General features: G+C 36.6%; 1 protein-coding gene across 5 annotated transcripts in view; it reads right to left on the reverse strand.

Moving 5' to 3' along the window:
• Positions 1 to 14,077: 14,077 nt before the first annotated feature.
• Positions 14,078 to 23,169, reverse strand: part of LOC131073157 (uncharacterized) — a 160,351-nt gene continuing 151,259 nt past the window's right edge. For all 5 annotated transcript variants that reach the window (XM_058009549.2, XM_058009548.2, XM_058009546.2 and 2 more), the window contains 4 exons: positions 16,639 to 16,701; positions 16,374 to 16,484; positions 15,882 to 16,194; positions 14,078 to 14,647 (listed from right to left, as the gene is read on the reverse strand). In XM_058009549.2, the coding sequence (XP_057865532.1) occupies positions 15,949 to 16,194; positions 16,374 to 16,484; positions 16,639 to 16,701 (420 nt within the window). In that variant the 3' untranslated portion in view covers positions 14,078 to 14,647; positions 15,882 to 15,948. The remainder of the gene's footprint in view (positions 14,648 to 15,881; positions 16,195 to 16,373; positions 16,485 to 16,638; positions 16,702 to 23,169) is intronic.

Here is a 23,169-nt window from a genome sequence, read left to right on the forward strand (position 1 = left end):
GATGAAGAAGGTGATGGAGGAACAAATTTTAAAGGTTTGGATGGATGAATAGCAATTTTGGATGCCAAGTTGGATTTTTCTTTGGGCTTTTGTGCTTCAAGGAGCCGCTTAGGGATCCACATGGTTTTTGATTTTTCATGCTTTTGTGGTTCTTTGGAGTGCATTGCTTGCACAAGGGATTCAGGAACCCATATACATTTTGACTTTGCTTTATTTTTCTCAGTGGGCCTTTGTGGCCTTTTGGATATTTCTTTTTCTTTATAAATCATATTGTTCTTTGTTTTGACATGTCGATTATATTGGACATGTTGATCCTTGAATACTTGTGGATTTCTAGACTTATGACTTTTATACTTGGCATCCAAATTGCTTGGAAGAGGGAATGAATGTCGGTGTGGATGGGGATGATATGGAGGCATGTGGGATGGATGGAAGGTTCTCCAAGATGCGTGCCTTTGCTAACCTTGCATAGAGGACGAAGGGATATAAGGACCTAGAATGGATGGAAGCGATGATGGGGAAGGTGGACATTTGGATTTTGACTTTGAAGGGATACCAACGCCTTGAGTGTGAGCTCTGTAGCCATGACCATTAGTATACTCTTTGATATGAAGGGGTTCTTGCTTGTGAAGGTCTACTCCTTTGCCTTTATCAATATTTTGACTAATAGGATACTCTTTGCTTTGGCAAGAAGATGCGAGCCCATTATGAGGTGGATATGATATGAGAGAAATAATGAGATCTTGAAGTGGATCGGATTGCACCAAAGTGGAAGAACCCATTATGCATGTCGAGGGTTCATGAACATCTTGCATTGACACATTAGAATCATGAAGGGGATTAGGATCGTGAGGGGGACTAGGATTATGTAGTGGACATGGTTCAATGACAGACTCTTCAAGAGATGGAATGGGAGAAATAATGGGATCATCAAAAGAAATGCGATCTTGGAGTGGATATGCGGGATTAGGACAAGGAGATGGAGGAACAAAAGGATCTTGTGGAGGATTTAAAGGAATACTTTGATCTTGACAAGGAGGAAGATCATTGGAATCTTCTTTAAAGGTGTTTTTCTCTTGACTTTCAATGGGATCATCATAAAGGATGGAAAGGATATCTTGATCTTTCTTAGGAAGTGGAATTTCAATGGGATTTGAAAGGACATTGTGTTCATGAAATGGAAGGGGATCGTTTGGGATTGGATGGATTGGGATATCTTGATCTTGCTCGGGGAATGGAGTGTCAATAGGACTTTGGATAGGATGGACAAGAATAGGGGAATCGTCATGAGTGTCTGGGAAGATGGGATCTTGGTCAACAATTGGATGGGATGATAAGGTTTCGAGATTGGGATCTTGATCTTTTTTAAGACATCTTTCTTCATGCTGTAAATTATCATCTTGACATGGGGTTGGACTTTGGATATGCATGGAGGATTCTGACAAGGAATCAATGCTTGAACATGAGGAAGAGGGACTTCGAATGGGGTCCTCTAAAATAGGTAATGGCAATAAAGTGCATGGTGGCATTGGGTCTTGTATTTCTGAAACATGACAAGGATGTGCATCATGAATTGGATTATCGTGGCAATCAATTATGGATAGCTCTTGGGTAATTTCATCCTTGGGTGTATTGTTTGATGAGGACAATATGGAAGGTTCTTGTGAAACTTCTAGAGGTGTAGGGATAGATGCCACTGGAGAGTCAATTTGCTTGCGAGGGGATGAGGCATTGCTAGACATAATTGTATTATCTTGATCTTCCTCAAAGAACTCACTTGGTAGTTTCCTTAAGAGCATTGCAATAAAGCCACCTTTCTTTCGAGGTTTTGACATGATTGGACTTGGAATTTGAACTTGTTTTTGATTTGATGTCATGTTTTGATATTGGAGTTGGTTTAATTGTTCTGACATGTTTGAAACTTGGGTTGGTGTGTGCTACAACCTTTGTTTTTGAATGTTTGGTAGTGGTTGTTGACATTGATATTCCACCATTGGTTGAACCATTTGTTGACATTGTATAGTTGGTTGGACATATTGTTGAAATTGGACCATTGGTTGTATATGTTGGATGATTGGTTGTATTGGTTGCATATGTTGAACAATTGGTTGTGATGGTTGAAAATCCGATTGATAGTAAACACCTTCTTGTTCTTGTTGTGGAGGCACATAATGTTGAAATTGATGTTGTCTCTTTTCTTGAAATTGTTTCATCATCTCTATTTGGGAGAGGAGAGCTAGTATGTTTGATCGTTCGATAAGAGACCTTACATCAATTGGCTCAATATTTGGATTTTGACCTGGAAGTTTTCGAAACATTTTGGACATTTGTGATCTATTCTTCGCAATGTTTTTCACTCTTTGTTCCAAAATCTCATTTTCTTGAGCTAGTTTCTCCTCTAGTTTTTGTATTTGGAGACTTGTTTCATCATAAAGAGTTTGATCGATATTGCCTTGTTGTTGGGTTGGATAGAATTGTGATTGCATTGTTGGTTGATATGTCAAACTTTGTTGCATCATTGGTGCTTGGAACCTTGTTTCAATAGACATGTCACTATGCAAATGCAATATTTTTGGAATTTTTCAAGGATAATGTATGATATGCAACTAAATGCAAACTAAATAGATGAAAATGCAATCTATGGCAAGAGTGCAACCTATGTTTTTGGTTGTGTTTCAAGATTTTGACAAACTTTTTGGAATGCAAATCTAAGAGAGACCCTTAGGAAATTGAAATGATGTCTAGACCTCAAAGGACAAAAGGACCAAGTGACAAAAGGACAAATGACAAAGTCTCCCCTATATGCTTGGATACTAAGCTAGGTTTGACCAAATGATATTGATGACAAAAAGACAAAAGTTTGACAAGGTCTAGACTTCCTAACAATGACTTAGGGTTTATCAAATATTTGGATTACTCAAGTATGACAAAACCTAGTTTTGAAACTATATGCAAAGGGACAACTACTATGCAAATGACCTTAATATGATATGATAATAACCTAAACTTAATGAAGAGACTTAGGGTATGCAAAGTATGACAATGGTATTACTCTAATGCAAGAGGACACATGCAAATGGATGACCCTTATTGATATGCAAAGGAGTATGACTTAAGATGAAACTTAACCTTGATAGTTGACAATGACTTTGCAAAATGCAAACCTAGGATGAACCTAAATGTAAGTGACATGAATGTTGAGATAAGATTTTGAACAATGTTTGCTAACCATGTTTGAAGATGAGTTTTGAACCTTGTTGAACTTTTGTTGGATGAATGTCTCTTGTGTTTAATCTTATGTTGGATCAATTTAGCCTTGTTTTTGAAATGATACGCAATTCAACTTTTGACAAGCAAAGAATACAAGATATTGCAACTTAGACTCAAGACAATCATGCTCATTTCCACATTTCTTATGGTAGGCAAAGACATTAGGTACTTGAGAGGTAGACTCATTATGGGATTCAAAGAGAATACATAGATGCTTGACCCCACGGGCTCCCCTCCACGGCACTCACCTCTCAGGGCAGCCAAGCATCAGTCCCCATGGAAATCTCCCCATGGCGAACTTAGTATCTCTTCCAAGTATCCGAACTTGTCCTTCTCAAGCAACTAGAAGGGTTTTTGGCCTCTAAATACAAAGTGTTTAGTCAGGATTTCTGTTAAGTGTTACTCCTTGATGTCATGCAAGCATGATTGAGACATTAAGCCCATCAAGATACCAAACAAATGTAGTCGCGCAAGCACGATTTAGACCATGAGGTCCTACTTAGATGTTGATATGAGAAAGAGTCCAAGGGTCATCACTTCCCAAGTAACTGCAATTCCCACGTAACACTTCCTTCAAAGCTTTCGCTCATCGAGTATTTTTTTATAGTGAGTTGGAATGCCAAGGAATTCTAGCCGTACTCACTTTGGGTCGTTCCCTTCTTACGATTATCACTTGCTTGCAAAAGCAAAGTGGTCGGGAAGGCAGGCCCTCTAAATGTGACAAACAATCAAAGACAAAAGCATGGTATCGAAGATCTGGATTTCTGATCACCCTGAAAGGATGAGAGCATACTCTCCTACTCCAATGTCACACTCAACAATCAAAGCAAAAACATGTTCATTCCAACCTATTAGAAATCACTAGGTGCCTAAAACATTTAAAGACAAACACCAAGTTTAATTGTTTCTCCAAGGCAACCTGCAAAACCCAAGTTAGGAGTTTGATTTCTTGTCTTTGACTATCGATTCTGCATAACCCATGTTAGTAGTTTGATTTATTGTCTTTGCCATGCGTATGCCAAGATTCTGCACTGATAATTAGTACCAAAAACCAAAACACAGAAAACAGAATGCAAAAACAAGACAATTTTCAAGTAAAACACTACATTTTTACCTCTGTTCTGGACTTTACACAGGCATAGAACTCAGGACACAGGCGTAGAATGCATGACACAGGTGCAGAATGTCTTCAACACAGGCGCAAGTTGCTTCACACAGGCGCAGAAGTCTCCAGAAAGCCCTGCACTGCCCTGTTTTTGGGTTTTTTGGCCTGCAAATCAACTCATAAGCACTCAAAAACACAGTTAAGGGGTTAGATGGTAAGTGTTCACGTCAGGTTCACCAATTAATGTAGCTTAGGAAATAGGAAAATCATCACAAGACAAGATAAACGTAATAATCTCAATCACAAAAGCATTCATTGCAATGATCTATCCTAAACAACACTCAATAGAGACATGAAATAAAAACATTCAAAATTAAGACATATGCAAACCAATAGCAGATTTGAATGCTCCTTCATGCAGCTCCATTGTTCTTCTTTCCTCTTCAAATGGTTTGGTTGTGGATCTCACCTACAAGCACACACACACAATTGAAAGCAAGTAGACGAGATTTTTGATCAAGAGTACTAGAAGCATAAATTCGATAGTCTGATTACCAATTAGCTTTGATTGATGAAGATCATCCAATTTATAGAAGAATTGGAGAGATGACAAGATTAGCATGATTCAATTCAAATGGAAATTGCAAACCAATTATGTCGATTATGACAAATTTATGACAAATTATGCACCTTCTATGCAAAATTTGTTGATTGATGATTTATGACAAATTATGACAACTTCTATGTCAAAATTGATTGATTGTCAATTATGACAAATTTATGACAAATTGTCATGTCATTTCCATGAATTTAGGAGAGAAATAGGAGGAATTTGAAATTAGGAATTAGAAAATTAGGAAATTAAAGAATTAAGAATTTAGGAATTAAGAAATTGATAGAAATTAGAAATTAGGCAAATTAATTAATAATTTGTCATTTATTAATTAATTCACAAAGAGGAATAATTAGCCAATTAATTGAACATTTAATTGCAATGAGAAGACTTAGGATAAATAAACAATTTATTAATCCTAAAGGAAGAAATGATACACAAGGTTAAATGATGAAATCACGAAACCCTAGAAGACAAATTAGCAATGCAAGAATGACAATTAGGTCTTGACAAAGGATAATTGATATCGATTCGATTTGATTTTGGATTGATAAATGACCAATGTGATAAATGATTTGATTGATAAAATGCATCAATTGACGAGGAACAATGACTAATTGATCCAAATTGACATAATTGAGACAGACAACGATCGATGATAAATTTATCGCAAGATGACAAAATTGACAAGAGGACAAGGATTGATGACAAAATAGATTGCAAGACGACAGGATTGAAAATGACCACGATTGATGACAAATCAATCGCAAAATGACAAGATCGAACATGACAACGACCGATGACAAATCGATCGTTAATCGACAAGATTGAAGGATTGATAATAAATCGACAAGATTGATAAGAGGACAACGATCGATGACAAATCGATCACAAGATTGACAGGAGGACAAAACCCTAATTAGGATTGACGATGTCCAAAATAATGACAAATGAGCATGCACATTGATGCAATAAGATAGAATCGATTAAAATCATGACTGGATAGTGTTGTTGACAAGACCAAATTCAAGAGCGAGATAATTGAAGAATGTAGAGGAATGACTCGATGTTCGCAAATGATAAAAACCAAGTATGAATCATAGGAGAAATGTTAATGCGACGCAAAAACCTAAAATGAGGCAATGCGCAAATGTTAAAGTATGACTCCGCAAGCGTTGACCATTTTTAGGTGTCTACAGAATCATTTGTAAAAATTGAAACTGCAAAACCTGAGACTGAACCTAACAAAACAGCTTGGAGAGAAGGAAATGAAAAGGCTATCAAAATCATAGTTGACGAGGTGAGAAATAATATTATGCCCATCATAAGGAAACATGAAACAGCCTACAACATGTTCAAAGCACTTGAAGATGCATTTGAGATATCCAATGCCAGTAGAACCTTGGCTTTAAAAAGAGAAATAAATCACATAGCCATTATCAAAGGAGAATAAGTCAATGCCTACTTCATGCGAATATCAGCCCTAAGGGATGAACTGACAACCCTTGGATATGAGATCCAAAGCAAAGAATTAACACTCATTGCTCTAGATGGGTTACGTAGCATATGGGAAACATTCGTCCAAGGCATCAGTGCAAGGGATGAATTTCCAAAATTCGATAGGCTAAAGGCTGACTGTCTCCAAGAGGAATCAAGGAAAAATAAGAAAGGGATCAAGCAAAAGAATATAGATGAAGATTTCCAAGTTCTAAATACAAACTCAAACAAGAAAAGCAAGCAGAAACAATTTAGAAAGAGAAAAGGTCGTCATGGAAAAAACATCTTCAAGGACCTTTCTCAGATTCAACGTTACAGATGTGACAAATTTGGGGACTATGTTGCCAAATGTCCAAAAAGAGCTAAGCAACAAGCCACATTTGGCAAAATGGGAAAATCTAAAAGGGAAGAGGACCCCGAGAAGTATGTACTCTATTCAGCACTTACAAACCAAGCATCAAACAAAGTTAACTCCTGGGTGATCGACAGTGGCTCATCCAGACACATTACAGGATTCAGAGAAGTGCTAGACTCTATGAAAGAGGAGAATGATGAAGAAGTAACTATCGGAGATGACTCCACACATCTAGTCAAAGGAGTTGGAACCTGCACCATCAAACTAAAGTCAAGGGTATCATTACAACTTAAGGGAGTACTATATGTTCCAGGCATCAAGAGAAACCTAGTCTCAATATCAGCACTGGAGAACAATGGATACAGAGTGACTTTCATGGACAACCAAGTGTTGGTTTGGCCAAAGAATTCATCCATCAAGAAAGCTAAAACTATTGGTCAAAGACAAGGCTACTTGTATGAGCTATGCACAGAGCCCAATGTAGCCCTAAATCATGAGACTACAGATGCTAATGAAGTCTGGCATAGAAGACTAGGCCACCTAAATTTTAGAGTTTTATCATCAATGGGAGACCTTGTCATAGGTCTACCTAAGTTAAAGCAATATCATTCAGGGGCGTGCAAAGGATGTGCCCTAGGTTTAAAAAAAATAAAAAATACTAAGGGTGCCTTTCAAAATAGTACTAGGAAAACAAGTAAAATTTTAGAGCTAGTTCATTCTGATGTATGTGGACCCATGTTTGTACCTTTTTGGGGGGGATTTTCATATTATGTAATATTTGTTGATGACTACTCTAGGAAAACTTGGATATACTTTCTAAAATGTAAAAAATCAGAAGAGATCCTTAATAGGTTTAAAGAATTCAAATCACTAACAGAGAACTACTCAGGAAATAAAATTAAAACCCTAAGAACTGATAACGGGGGGGGAATACACATCAGAATTATTTAAGAGTTTTGTAAAAATTCAGGGATTAAGAGGGAATTAACAATACCTTATAATCCTCAACAAAATGGGGTAGCTGAGAGAAAAAATAGGACAATCGTTGAAGTTGCCAAAGCTACGATTCTTGATCAAAATTTGGATGTCAATCTTTGAGGAGAAGCAACTAGCACTGTTGTATATATTCAAAACAGATGTCCTCACTCCCATCTTGAAGATAAGACCCCTGAGGAAGTCTTTACTAAATCAAAACTAGATATCAGCCATCTTAGGATATTTGGATGCCCTGTCTATATTTATGTACCTAGGGAGAAAATATTAAAATTAGAGCCTTCTGGAAAAAAGGGAATTCTTGTAAGATATAGTGAAACCTCCAAAGCCTACAAGATCTATATACCTGGTCAAAAGAATATTGAACTAAGTAGGGATGTGATCTTTGAAGAAGACTTAGCCTTCAAAAGAGCCCAAAGCTCACTAGAGCCTGAAGTCTATATCCCTACCCCTAGCATAGATGAAGATCCTACTCCTGAGCTTCAGAGGGAGAATCCTGAGGAAACTATAGGTGAAACTCAAAATCCACCTAGGGAAAACCTCAAGAAAAGACCACTATGGGTCACCAAGACTGTAGCAGAAGCTCAGAAGTTTGTTGCTCCTTCAGGAACCTTCAGGGAAAGCAAAAGGCCTAATAAATTCACTAGCTATGTTGCCTTTATGAATGATCTCTTTAAAGCCGAACCAAACAATGTATCAGATGCACTTGAATATCAAGTATGGAAGGATGCCATGTCTGAAGAGTATCAGTCCATTATGAAAAATGATGTTTGGGAGATTGTTCCTAGGCCAAATAAAAAATCAGTTGTTTCATCTAAATGGTTGTTCAAGATCAAACATGCTGCAAATGGCAGTATTGAAAAACACAAGGCCAGATTTGTAGCTAGAGGGTTCTCACAAAGGGAAGGAATAGATTATAAAGAAACTTTTGCACCTATTGCCAAGTATACATCAATAAGAGTTGTATTAGCCATTACAGCAGCAAAGGGGTGGAAGGTACACCAGATGGATGTTAAGACAACATTTCTAAATGGTGAGATCTCAGAAGAAGTCTACCTAGAGCAACCTGAAGGGTTTGAAATTTATGATGTTGAGTCTCATGTGTTTAGACTCAAGAAAGTTCTCTATGGGCTTAAACATGCTCCCAGGGCCTGGTATGAAAGAATTGACACCTATCTCTCAGGACTAGGCTTCTCTAAGAATGATGCAGATCCTAATCTCTACTACAAAATAAATAAAGGTGATATGTTAATATTGATTTTATATGTTGATGACATTAATCACAGGAAATGATCACCTTATAGATCAATGCAAGAAAGATCTATCCAAAGAATTTGATATGAAGGACTTGGGACTCCTTCAAGTCAGTTTATGTGTGAACCTAAGGAGATACACCTGGTTGCAGTATAAAACACATTATGAGATACCTACAAGGTACCCTAAACCTTGGTCTCAAATATGAGAAAGTTGATATAGACCTACATGGATTTACAGTTTCAGATTAGGTTGGAAGTGTGACTGACAGAAAAAGCACTTCAGGGTGTTGCTTAAACATGCTCCCAGGGCCTGGTATGAAAGAATTGACACCTATCTCTCAGGACTAGGCTTCTCTAAGAATGATGCAGATCCTAATCTCTACTACAAAATAAATAAAGGTGATATGTTAATATTGATTTTATATGTTGATGACATTAATCACAGGAAATGATCACCTTATAGATCAATGCAAGAAAGATCTATCCAAAGAATTTGATATGAAGGACTTGGGACTCCTTCAAGTCAGTTTATGTGTGAACCTAAGGAGATACACCTGGTTGCAGTATAAAACACATTATGAGATACCTACAAGGTACCCTAAACCTTGGTCTCAAATATGAGAAAGTTGATATAGACCTACATGGATTTACAGTTTCAGATTAGGTTGGAAGTGTGACTGACAGAAAAAGCACTTCAGGGTGTTGCTTCAGTCTAGGTTCGGCTATAATATCTTGGATCAGCAGGAAGCAGTCTTCTGTAGCTCAAAGCTCCACTGAGGCCGAATACATTGCAGCTTTTATGTCTGCCCGATAAGCAATATGGCTTAGGAAGTTGTTTGTGGGGTTGTTTGGAGAGCCTATGAAACCCACTATTATACATTGTGACAATCAGAGCTGCATAAAACTTTCAATAAATCCAATGTTCCATGACAGATCCAAGCACATTGAGATTCCATACCACTATGTGCGAGATATGGTAGACAGAAATGTGATCCAATTAGAATATGTTTGTACAGGAGATCAAACTGCAAATATTTTGACCAAACCTCTTTCTAGAGTGAAGGTTGATCACTTCAAAAAAGGTTTAGGTATGATAGAAAGGTGATTTGCTTTGTAAATCGGTATTTGCATATCAATAAGATGTTTAATGTGTAAACTTCTTTGTCATGATAGGACATTTTGGATTTTATCCCCTGGGTTCGTATCTAAGAGGTGACGATCTCTCAGGATAATGAACACTTGTATGAAGACATTATAAGGCGACGATCTTATGATGTCCAAACCAGTTATCATGTTTGATCTCTAGTGTGTCATGGATGTGCCATGATTGTGTTGTGGTAAAACATTTGTATAAGGTGTTAGTGCACATATCACAACTTGGATAAGATGAAAATTTAATCTTTCTCATATGATTATCCTTAAGTATTGCGTGTTTAGGCAATACTGATATCACATGCTTAGGTGATATCCTGTCATCACAAGATTGATGTGATGGACATTTGTATCATGTGTTTAGGTGATACTTCATATCATATGATTAGGTGATATGATTTTCTAGAGAGTTAGATTGTGTAAAGAATGCTAACTATCATTTGAATTGTGATGCTTGATATATTGTTTGCATTTATCTTACCTAGCTAAGAGGGAGTGTTAATGCATGATAGCTTTGGTAAGATAAATGATTGAATGAGAGATAAATGAAGTCTCCCATTCAATCATTTATCCTATTGATAATTATGATGAAAAACTTCAAGCTATTAATCTTTCATTTGATAACCATTCTTCATTTGTATATGATCAATCTACTTAGTTCGATTAAATGCTTAACTATCGATAATCATCCTATAGCATAGAATCCCAATTTAATATCGGTTACATTATTTGTGTTCATCGATTATCAAATCGGGCTAACCAATGCAATCTAATTTATATCAGTTAACATATTTAATAGTAAACAAATGATTATCGGATCAACCAAACACCGATTAGTATCAGGTGTCAATATAAGCTTGCACCGATTGATATTGCGTTATGTATGCACCAATTAATATCGGGTGGCAATGTAAATACGCACCGATTGGTATCGGGCTGTGAAGTTAAGCATACACCGATTGGTATCGGTTGTTAAGATAAACATACACCGATTGGTATCGGTTGTTAAACATACACCGTTTGTTATTACTGTGATTAGCAAAGAGGCACGATCAAGTAATGTCTTGACCGGTCATGTCTAAAAGACATGACCGGTCAAGGCATTGCTTGATCGTACCCAGCTTGCATATATATATCAAATGGCATTTGTGAGAAAGGACATTGAAATCAATAAATGCTCCTCTCATCTGCCATACAAAAGAAGATAGTCAGATTTATAATATAAATAGATAATACATAGAACAAGATAATATCAACTAGAATATAACTTGCATATTGAATGGAAAATTGATCATTTACAAAAACAACTATTGAAAAAGTATTTCTTCTTCAAATCAAAGCAGGATTGCATCCTAGAAAAATACTTGGCTCTTATTGGCAAGAATAATATTAATGATTAAGTCAGTGTTGGCAACCATCCCTGATTACATTATGTCAGTGCTTCTTGTGCCAAGAGTAAAGGCAAAGTTGGATTCAAAGTTAAAGGAGTTTCTATGGAAAGGCAATAAAAATTTAAAAAGATACATTTGCTGACTTGGGATAAGGTTTACTCTCCTAAATCTAGTGGAGGTGCGGGAATTCATAAGCTATATGATAGGAATCTGGTGTTAGAAGCCAAACTGGTGTGGAAACTCTATCCAAATCATTTCTCTTTAGGCATCAATAATAAAAGCTAAGCATTTAGATTCAAATGAGCGAAAGAGAATCTTCATGACCCTTGAACACCCATCAAGATCTCAAATGTGGAATTTCATTCTTAAATGTAGAAAATTGTTCCTCCCTCACCTAGCCTGGATAGTTCGTGATGGAAAGAAAGCATGGTTTTGGGAAGATTCATGGAATGGTCTCCCCCCTCTATCACAATTGGAAGGTGTGGAAGAAATTAAAGCTCTTAAAATTCTTGAGATAATAAGATATGTGATTACTCGTTTGTATCTTGTACTAATGATATTTGGCATTGTCAATGGAAAGATGCTTTTGTTGTACTGGACCCAGCTACTCAACAACATAGATTGAAGGAGTTAAAAAACATAGCAATCTTCTACAAAAACTTGAGTGACAAGCTCATTTGGATGCCCTCACAAACGGTATCTTATACTATAAAACAAGGTTACAAAATTATATCCAATCTTTGATTAAAATAAAAAATCTTTGTGTTTTCCTTTTTGTTGGTCTAAGGCTGGTCTTCAAAAGGCAAGCTCGTTTGCTTCGTTAGCCTTGAAAGGCTAAATTTCTACAAGTGATAGATTGGCCTCTTTGGGAATATCTCAAGTCTTTAATTATATTATGTGTAACAAAGTTGTGGAAACTAGGGATCATTTGCTTATGAGTTGTGAATATGCACAAGTATGCTAGCTCTAGCTTCTTAGCAAACTAAATTGGGTATCCCCTCTCCATTCAAATTTGAAAGTCATCTTCAAGTCATGGCCCACATTGTATCAAGATTCATTCTTTGCAGGCATTTGGGAAGTGGCCCTAGCTATTCTAATTTGGAACATTTGGTGGGAGAGAAACATGAGGATTTTTGGAAATGGTGGTGTCAAATGGCAGATGATGTCAGTTTTGTTGGTGTTTTGGATAAATCCTCTACAAACACATTTAGAAAATACAATTGCAAAGACAAATGGTATTGCTTCAAGTCCTCCATTCTTCATACCTCAAGCGACAACATATAGCATCTCCACCTAAATCTTCCGCACAAGATCCACATTCAATTTCATATCTTTCAAGTGTGTCATTGTGCTCATAAATTTGTATCCTCTCCACAGCTTGCTTGTATGTTTTCTGTGGAAGGTTATTAAAGTTGCTTACGAGCGTAGAACCATGGAATACATAATTATATTGCATGGCAAGTGTGCACAATGGCAATCTCTTAGAAAAGTGGCTTTCTTCTTGGCTTCAACATTCACAATCCCATGCACTAACGTGGAGAGAGCAACTTCAAACATATTGGGTGTGGAATGGCTCCAAAATAATCTATTTATGAGTCCAACACGAGCAGCTTCCAAGTTTGCTACAATTGTTATGGATTTGACTTGTACTGGATTATTCAAAATTGTTAATTGCCCCTTTTGTCCACCCTTCATAATTGAATTTGTCTTCATCACTTGAGAACTACAATATTTTTTAGGGCTCATCAGTTATTGGAGGTTTCTTGAATAGAGGAGAAATTTTAGAAAACTGTGGCCAGATCAGTGATATCAATGATCAATCGGTTGCTTGATGATAAACAAACACAAACACAATAATACTATTGCTAATCCTTTGGTGACTTCAACAAGGACTCATTTGAATGCACTTTATGAGTTGTTTGTGCACACAGAAGTAGACCTACATGAGTACCTACCATCATTTCACAATCTAGACAATCTTACATCTTTTGATGAATCTTCCAATAGTTTGTATTGCAAGATCACTCTTTGTGAGTATTTCTAGGTTACCATAGTATGCATCAGTTAACTCCATAGTGTTGAAGGGTTAGACATTGTCCTTTTTTGTTAGCCATTATATGTATCAATTGGTTCTAGAGTGTCTGAGGGTTAGTTAATGCTCTCATTTTGTCTTGTTCTCATGTAAACTATATTTTATACATAATATAATATTTTAGGCCTTGGCCTTTTATCCAAAAAAAAATTATACAATTTTTGTATTTTGCAATTTCTGGAACTTACAGAATTTAATTTTGCCAAAAATTGCAACTTGTATGACACCTACTTATAGGCATGTACTATTTGTTACCCCATTAGGATGGTATCTACTAAATAATGCTACATGTTTCTTCCACTTCAAATAGTGTGAAATAATATCCATTTCACAAGACAAGGTCAAAAGGCATCTAAAACGAAATGTAAATACCATCATAATTGGGCAAAGAAATCATTAAAAATCTCGATCATCTTATTACACAAATAATTTAAATTCTAAAAAAATTGGTGACTGTGTTCGTACACATTAGAGTACACCCCTTGCATGCACCATGATTATAAAATCTAGGTTCTCTACTTATTGGTATTTCATTCTATCAATCCAAGCACCATAGAGAACCTGAAAATGTCAAAGCCCAATAAAGTGCAATTAAAAATTGTCAAACCTAAACGCCCAATAATTTCAAGTAGTGGCCTACCAATCTGCTACAATGCTCCAAGATAACCTGTTTCGCATCTTGGAAAAACTCATTTAACATTTTGGGTCTATAATCTCAGCATATGGGAACCACCATTTCATGTATCCTCAATTTAAACATTTCTTCTGAATTACCTCACTTTTACAATAAGATGTGTCTCTGTAATCAAAGTTGCTTCACGGCTATTGATTTTCAGAATTATCACTGGCTAACAAATATAGTATCACAAAGATTTGTTCTACAGGACTTCTACAGCATAAGATCACATCTTGTTAAAATTTACCTGCATTCACAAGTTGAATATAGACTTCAGCATCCAATTTTATAGATATATGAAGAAACAACATGATCTAACCTTCTTTCAATGGTATGAATCAGCCAGACTAAGCATGGAATCACTTCAAAAGCGGGGCTCCAGATGGTTCTTATTGAACTAAGACAAAAATTCCAAATTGCAACTTCTTGGACTTGCAATTCATAATTTGCACTCAGTGTGAGAAAAAAAAATTGAGGAATCAGGGAAAAGAGCTAGGATGACATGATATGTTAACAGTGACTGAAACCAAAGAAGCGCAAATCTTTGCCCACATACAAATTCCAAACATCTTCTCCAAGATAAACATGTTGACATCCAAAACCCCTCTTCAATTATAACATGTATTCAATGAACTGCCTTGTATGTTCTTGTTTAAAATCAAAACCTCCTCCATGGTACAGATACCTGCTGCAGGGCAATGATGACTTTTGAATTTGACTATCAACAGTACACTGAGAATCTGGTTTTCCAATGGCAGCATAAATTGAACCATAGCATTCTAATTACATGGCATTGACACGGCATCATAAAAGCATAAATGTTATTCAATCACCCACGTTTAAGTGGGAAAAAGTTGGCAAAAAAAAAAAAAAAAATGCACAAATTGTGAAAATAGAGAAAAAAAATCTAATTTTGTTATTCCATGTCAAATAAAGTCAGTATAAATAAAAAGAAACATTATAGATTATAAAAAATGCTGCTTATAAAAATTTCATAGGACTTTTAGCAAATCTATTTTACCATCACGTGAGAGGGTTTATATAAAAAGCATATGGCTGGCCATAAAACAGTAGCCACTCTGTTATGAATCATGACCTACTATTTTATGGGCAACCCTGTCTTTTCATTAGGGTATAGGTGGAAAAAAAACCTTCAATGAGGTTTAAAATTTAAATTCTAAACAGGATATATTCAAAGTAAAATGTTATATCTGAATTCACTCTATATTTTTGTCTCTAAGTTTGAAAAATGAGCCAAAAGAGATGAAATATAAAAAAATCAAACCCACTTTTTAAAAAACTCAGGAAATGGCATGGTAAATGCAGAGGTTCATGATTAGTTGGATTTAATTACAGGTTTTAAAGTTTAATGCTATTATGAACTGAACTAGTACTTGTCAAAATGAATAAAAGAAGCAGATCCAGGCAGTTTCATCAAAAACATGTAAATACTCTTCATGTTAGCAAATATGGAACCATACCTTCATATAAATTTGTTGTTTTTTAACAACAAATTTGCTGTGATTGAATTTCATCCATTTCCAATAATCAGGGGGTTTGAACATTCTGAAGAAGGCGTGCAGCAAGGGACCCATATCTTCTTAGCTGCCAGGTATCACAGCTCTTCAAATTGGAGATCAAATCACCATCAGACAAATTAGAGTTGGCTCTTCCAGTTTCATCTGCTAGTTGGTCATGATCACTATCATCCAATATTTCTGTATAATCATCTTCATTCAATTGTAAAGAGGCATTAGAACTAAAGCCCACATCCTTCGAAGACAAAGCATGCACCTGTTCAGAGGCTGCACACTTAGTTCGTTCTGCCATATGTATTGACACCATGCAGTTTTTTGTGCAAGCTTTGCTCACAGAAAACTTGCAAATCTTAACTACATTATACAACTTTGGCAAACACAAAAAAATCTTAATCTGTCAAGGAGTTCTGACAAAATTGTTGCCAATAAACCCACCTGTGTTTCTTGTGAGTTGCCACTTGAAAACTCTATCGAGGAATTCTGAATTTCAGAGCATAACTGAGGTGCCACACTCTCGCCAGATTTAGCAACAGTTGATATACAAGCCTGTCAGGCTAAAATGCTCAGTCGTAATCCTTAAATTACAATAATTGTCTGAAAATGTAAGCAGTCTCTTCAAACTGTAACAATGAACCAGAGTCCAAAATGTTAAATTCCTTCCCAAAGAAGTTAATCCAAACAACTTAAATTGATTTATTACCATTTCGTTCTTAATTTGCATTGTAAAAAGTTCAATATTAGAATGCTGGTACTTGGGATCCATCTGCAAAAAACATCATACTCAGTCTCTTGTATGATTTTGAAATAAAATATAAAGGGTTCTATCTAATAGTAAATAGGTTAAGATAGTCTATTTCTTTCAAAAAGTGCTGATTATAAGCATAAATCGGATTTGTAAACCTACACACAAAAAACAGCTGAAATTAAAGTAAACTCTGATTTATAGATAACTAGTACAAAGAGCTGAGACAGGTGAATTGAGTCATAAAACTAAGAAATACGATGTTTAAGAGCTATTTAGGAATAAAATACTAAAATGGAGAGAGTGCATGAGGAATTGGTCAGTTCTGGTATCAAAAATGACACTGAAAGTCCAAAATAGGCTTTGGGATGAATATGGGAGCTGTTTGGTAAACTTTTTCTGACAGGAGTGCATTAACCCCTCACCATGGGCACAGCAGCCCCCCAGGCAGGGTGCTAGGACCTTTCAAAGCATTACGGTCCTTTACTGGTACAAGGCTGGAATTTTAAAGGCTGATCTGTGACTGTCGTAAGGTCTTGTTTCCACTTGCAGAATGACTCTTATCACTTCTGAAACTCCGGCAATCTGAGCTGAAGCATGTGTACATGAAAAGTTGGTGGTTGTCCTGAAGAGGCTACCCCTCACCCTAGGAGCAGCTCCACAGGCAGGATGCTATGGACCTTCCAAGGTGATATGGCCCTTTACTGGTACAAGTCTAAAATCTTCAAGGCTTCTCCGTGAGAGTCTTGACTCCTCACCTTGGGTGCAGCAGCCCCACAGGTACAGTGCTAAGGTCCTTCTAGGGTGCTAACAGATGCAAGTTTGAAATTTTCAAGGCTTTACTGAGACTGTCTGTAGGTCCTATTTCCACTTGCAGAATGGCTCCATCATGTAATGTCCACCCCCAATTTTTTTTTTAAAACACTTAAGTTGCTGCCCTGTTGTTCTTTTAATTTAATAAACTGTTTTATGATTTTTTCTGTGTTCTTTCAGACTAGACAGAAGATGCAGAAGGGGTTTCATGTTTGTTTCATTCATCATGTTTGAGATACAAGAGATACATTGCATGTTCAAAGAAGTAATTTCTCTTTCACAAGGAAATCATAACATGAATACCTGAGTGCAAATCAGACCTGGTACATTCACCCAAAGGAAGATTTTCAGGTCTATACAACAGCAGACCTGATTGTGCAATAACCCACAATTGGCACGGCTCCCAAAGAGAGGGGATTTGCTTTACAAAATCAAATCTTCTCCAAAAAACACAAATGAATACTCAAAAGATGGCGCTCAACTGTGAGGAGTTTTTTGAAACAATACCCAAAACTGAACTTCAATCACCAATGGAGCTACAAACAAAATAATACATTCAGCCATGGTAAAAAGTGAGTTTCCAGAATTATAAAAACACATCAGACCTCTGAAAATGTGTGCAAACACCTCCAAAACAAATACCCAAATGAAGCAAATCATCAACACACCAAAAACCCAAACACACCACATTGAAATCTGCAAACCCACTTCAAAAAACACTGAAGATCTTCATTCCAACTTCAAAATGATAGAAATCGGGAACTCTGTGAATACCAATGTGACCCCTGAAGTAGAATTACTCCTGGCTAGGGTGGATCTCTCACCACCAAAACCAGCAAGCAAAGATGAGAGTTTCCGTCCTCAACTAGTAGAAAATAAAACCCTAGAAGCAATCCAGCAGCATCCTGTTATGTTGCCAAAGTAGATATGATCAAATGAGAGCCAAAAAAGTGAATATATAGAACAAGGGAGGAGATTAGAGCAACACAAATTTGAAATCACTTTTCCCTCCAAGAAACCCCACGCCCACTTCAAGAGTTTTTTCAATTTCATGTGCCTCCCTTCCTAGGCATCCACTTTTGGACTATGTTACACAACATTTTGGGGATGGGGACAAGGGGACACATTTTTGAGACATTTCCTAGAGGGCCAAAAATAGGGGACGACAATATATATCTATATATATATATATATATTAACTAGGTTGTCAGTTCGGGTTCGGGCACCGGTTTAGGTTCGAAGAACCGGTACGCCGGTACGGCAAAATTTTGAAAAGGGGTTTGGGCTCGTTAGTACAAAAACATGTAAATTATATATATATGCAGCCTATAAGCATGAATTAAGATTAGCATGTCACATAGCATCATATAAACAACAAAACCAACATAAACTTGTAATCATAGCATCATGATCATACCATAACAGCATCATATACATCAAGTTTAATATCAAAATGATAAAATATTCAAGTATCATTGTTTCAACTTTCAACAATTTAAAGTTTGATCATCAAATGGATCCTCTAATTCGTCATCCTCATTCTCCTCCTCCTCATCATTGACATTGACATTGACATTAGATGAATCAATGCCAATGCCACTTACACTTGCACTTGCACTTTAAGTTTGCTCGCTATCTGAGTCATCAAATGCAACAAGCTGAGAAATGAAATCATCCAAATCAGTATGTTTTGGCTCCATATCCCATATCTTCGTTTCCCCTTGCTTGTAGTCATGTTGCTTGTGTGAAATGAGCCAAGTTAATGTTTTAAAACTCACTTTTAGGGTCATTATAATTTTCTCTGTGGTGGAATTCAAATTAAAAAAAAATTGCAAAAAAAAAATCCATTTTTGGGTTGTCAGACCCCTAGGTTCGACCTCATTCGGGCTATCAATATCCAAAGACTTAGAACCATCTAAGTCACTATCACCTTCTGGCAAAGGTGGATCATCCAATGACAACCCAACTAGTCCTGGTGGCACCTCCTACTCATCAATCTACCTAACATCTTTAGGATCAACATCCCATCGTGCTGCTAGAGTCTATCAATATTTGATAGTCTGTCGATCCTGAAGTCTCCAGGCACTATGAGCTGCAACTAGCTTCTCAACTTGTTTTGAAGTAAGCCTATTTGTCTTAATGGAGTGGATGAACCCATAAGTGGACCAATTCCTCTCTGCAATAGAGGAACTAGCAATCTAGGAGAGCAAATGAATGGCAAGTTGTTTTTATTCCAATGTGTCCAAGTTGTTTTTATTCCAATGTGTCCCTCCCATGAAATTTCCACCATTTCCACCATCCAATAGGGTTTTTTGTGCAATGGTCATCCTATCCATCCTAGCCTCTAGTTTGCTATATGTAGGACCATCAAGATCAGAAAACTAAAGCCACCACCCTCGAAGCATGGTTGCCTGGTTTTTGCCATACATTTTAGCAAGGGTTGTTGTAAGCCCCTCTATCGCCTCTTCATCCTTAGAAGGAAGAACTTGGCCAAAGCTTTCATTTTGCTCCACCTCTTTGTGACAATAGGCCTAATATGCTCCTCATAGAATTGCAATTCAAGATCCTTTTGATGAACTGCTTGCTTCATTTGATCAAGCATGCTATCAAAAGTCTCATAGATCTCTCTTAGGCTAGGAGAGTCCGTATCTGCATACGCTGCCACAACTAGTGATATGATAGAGCAAATACACCTGCAATCAACATTTAAAAGTTAACATTAAGACTTTTAAAATACAAAGTGTAACAAATTCAAATAATTAAATTAAATTTTCAGATTTCTTACTTGACATTGGCCAACCAAGACTCATCAAGTACTCTATCTCTCACTGCCTTCCCTTCATCTGTCTTTGATTGAGGCCACCCTTTCCAATCTAGACTAACAACCACATGGACTGTAGAGCATCCTACACCTCCAACATCCTCTCCAACAAAATAAAATAGCTAGCATTTCTAGTCTCAACTAGTTTTGAGGAATTATTTCTTTGAATAAGACCAGAATTTGCGAGTGAAGTGTGATGGTGACATACAAACATTTGTATGTCTTTAGCCTGTGCCATTGCTGCCTTCATCCAATCTATTTTTCCAATGCCTTTCAAAGCATGTACACAACATGGAGTCCAGAAAATATGTTTGTAAGCACTCTCAATTATCAAACTAGCTTACAAACACAAGTGGAATCTGTCACAACCTGCACAACATTACAATGCCCAACCTCCTCTATGGCATCCCTCAAAATGCCAAACTGGAAATCAGCATCCTTAAAATTTTCCAGAACAATCAATAACTCGAAGAAAATATGACCTAACAGGGCATGTAACAATAACATTAATGAGTGGCCTATGTTGAATATCAGTCCACCCATCCATCACAATAGAACAGCCAGTCCTAATCCAAGTTTGTCTATCTCATCCATCAACATGGTAGCTTTTGAATATTGTTTCTAAAGGAGGGAGGTATGCAATCTATGTTCTCCAGGGGGGCATAAGAGGGTCCAACTATCAATATATTTCTCACCATAGTTTTGAAATAAGGTGACCTTGCCAAATGAAATGGAAGAGCATGTGCATAAAAGAATTTGGCCACTACATCATCAGCTTGCTCACGTTTTTGCACATTCATTAACCCCATTACTAAAGTTTTCGCACTTGCTTTCCTCTTCCCTTGTAATGTCCCTACTAGTTAGGGATCATTGTCCTGCAAAACAGACTGTTAGAATGCAACAAATATATATATAACTAATCTAATTTGCAATTAAACTTCAATTACTTAATTAAAACTAATCTCAATTCTTATTTAATAAAAAGGATACGAGTGCAATACTGGGACATGTCCTTAGGCGGTTGTGATGCTCGCCTTCTTGGAACCCATCTTGGTTCCAAGCCATACCAGAAAATCGATGGATAATTCGACTCCTGTCTTGGATGTAACATCTTGCATATAAGCCTACCAAGGACGACCATCATTTATGATCAATTCCTTGCCTTGGATGATGCATCTCATCATCCAAGTCTACCAGAGGGGACCGGCCAGATCCGTCTCTTCTTGGGTGAGCTTTTGACACCCAAGCCATAACATATATGCATATAAATACTCAGTATATACTACCTACCAGGGGTTATCATAATCCCTGAATTAGGCTAAGGGAATTTCCTCCCAATAGCCTCCATCATTTAACCACATTATTGTCATTCATTAAGATCCAACATTTCATAACAATTTATATTTTCATTATCATTTAAATTATAATTTGTCTGCCATTATCTACTTCTTATTCCTATTATCGATTCTATATGAACAAGTAGATTGCAGATATATACACCTATATATATATATATATATATATATATGTGTGTGTGTGTGTGTGTGCGGATACACACCTGTACACATATCTATCTATCTGTATGAGACAGCATTATAATAACAATATAATTCTATAACATACAACATAATAATAATATAATCTTGTAGCATACAACTTAATAATAATAATATAATTCTGTAAAATAGACTGGAGATATACTCCATATGACCAATCTACCAAAAGGATACAAGTATATATATATGTGTGTGTGTGTGGCACACATGTCCACACACATATACGTACCTGTGGCATCAACCCTATCCTCTAGCTTTCCCTACACCTTTCCTGACGCAGTTGCCTTTCCCTACACCTTTGCTGACGCAGTTGCAGTTCCACCGCTTTTCCTTCCTCCCCGTGTCTCCCACTAGCTCTGCGGGTTATCTCTGCTATATACCCGTGGAGAGGAATGGTTGTGTCCCTCCACGGGGTCCCTTCCGTGGGAAGGGGTGTGATGGTGGTCGCAACCCATGTTGCGACTCCCGTCCCACCACTTTCCGCGGGGGGTGGGGGGTGTTTAATTCCTCTCCTTTAAAATGCGCGTAACCAAATTTCATGTAATGTTTAAATATGCTTATTTAATAATTCTTCTTTCCATCATTTAATATATTTAAATATATTAACATTTTCTAATAATTTATTTCTTATACTAACCTTATTTAATATATTAATATTATTTAATAATTTATTTCCTTTTTTAATATATTAACATTATTTAATGTATTAACATCATTTTAATAATTGACTTTATCACATTTCAAGAGTAAATATTAATATATATTAATTAAATAATTTATTTAATAAAAAAATAAATTTCAAATAATCATTCGTTGTTAATCATTATATTAATTAATAGTAATACTTGCCTCATTTAGGATACATATAACGATCAGGGAGGGGACATGACATCCCTCTATGACCACCCTCTCCAACTGATACATTGGAAGAGGCATGCAAATCAATAGATGCTGGCCATTTCTTATTGTGAATTCTGATGGTTTTGTCCTCACTTATTTCAGCCAATTTTGCCATTTCAATCTGGTGTTCCAATTTTATTACCTCACAAACTCTAACACCTTTTCCACTCTCACCCACTAGATGGCTTGTAACCCTAGTATAACTCCCATAGCAATGAGTGTTGCAAACTGTTGTGACGTTTTCACACATCGCCCCATTGCAAATGGGGACCCATGTTTTTTGTTTTTTGCTCGTTTTCGCTTTGCTTTTCTAGGGTTTTGTTAGTTTGTTAGTTGTCTGGATTTAGGGTCAAGCCTTAGGGTTTTAATTACCGTCTTTTCGGACCAAAATCCAGTCAG

This window comes from Cryptomeria japonica, chromosome 1, assembly GCF_030272615.1.
Source record: "Cryptomeria japonica chromosome 1, Sugi_1.0, whole genome shotgun sequence".
Taxonomy (NCBI): domain Eukaryota; kingdom Viridiplantae; phylum Streptophyta; class Pinopsida; order Cupressales; family Cupressaceae; genus Cryptomeria; species Cryptomeria japonica.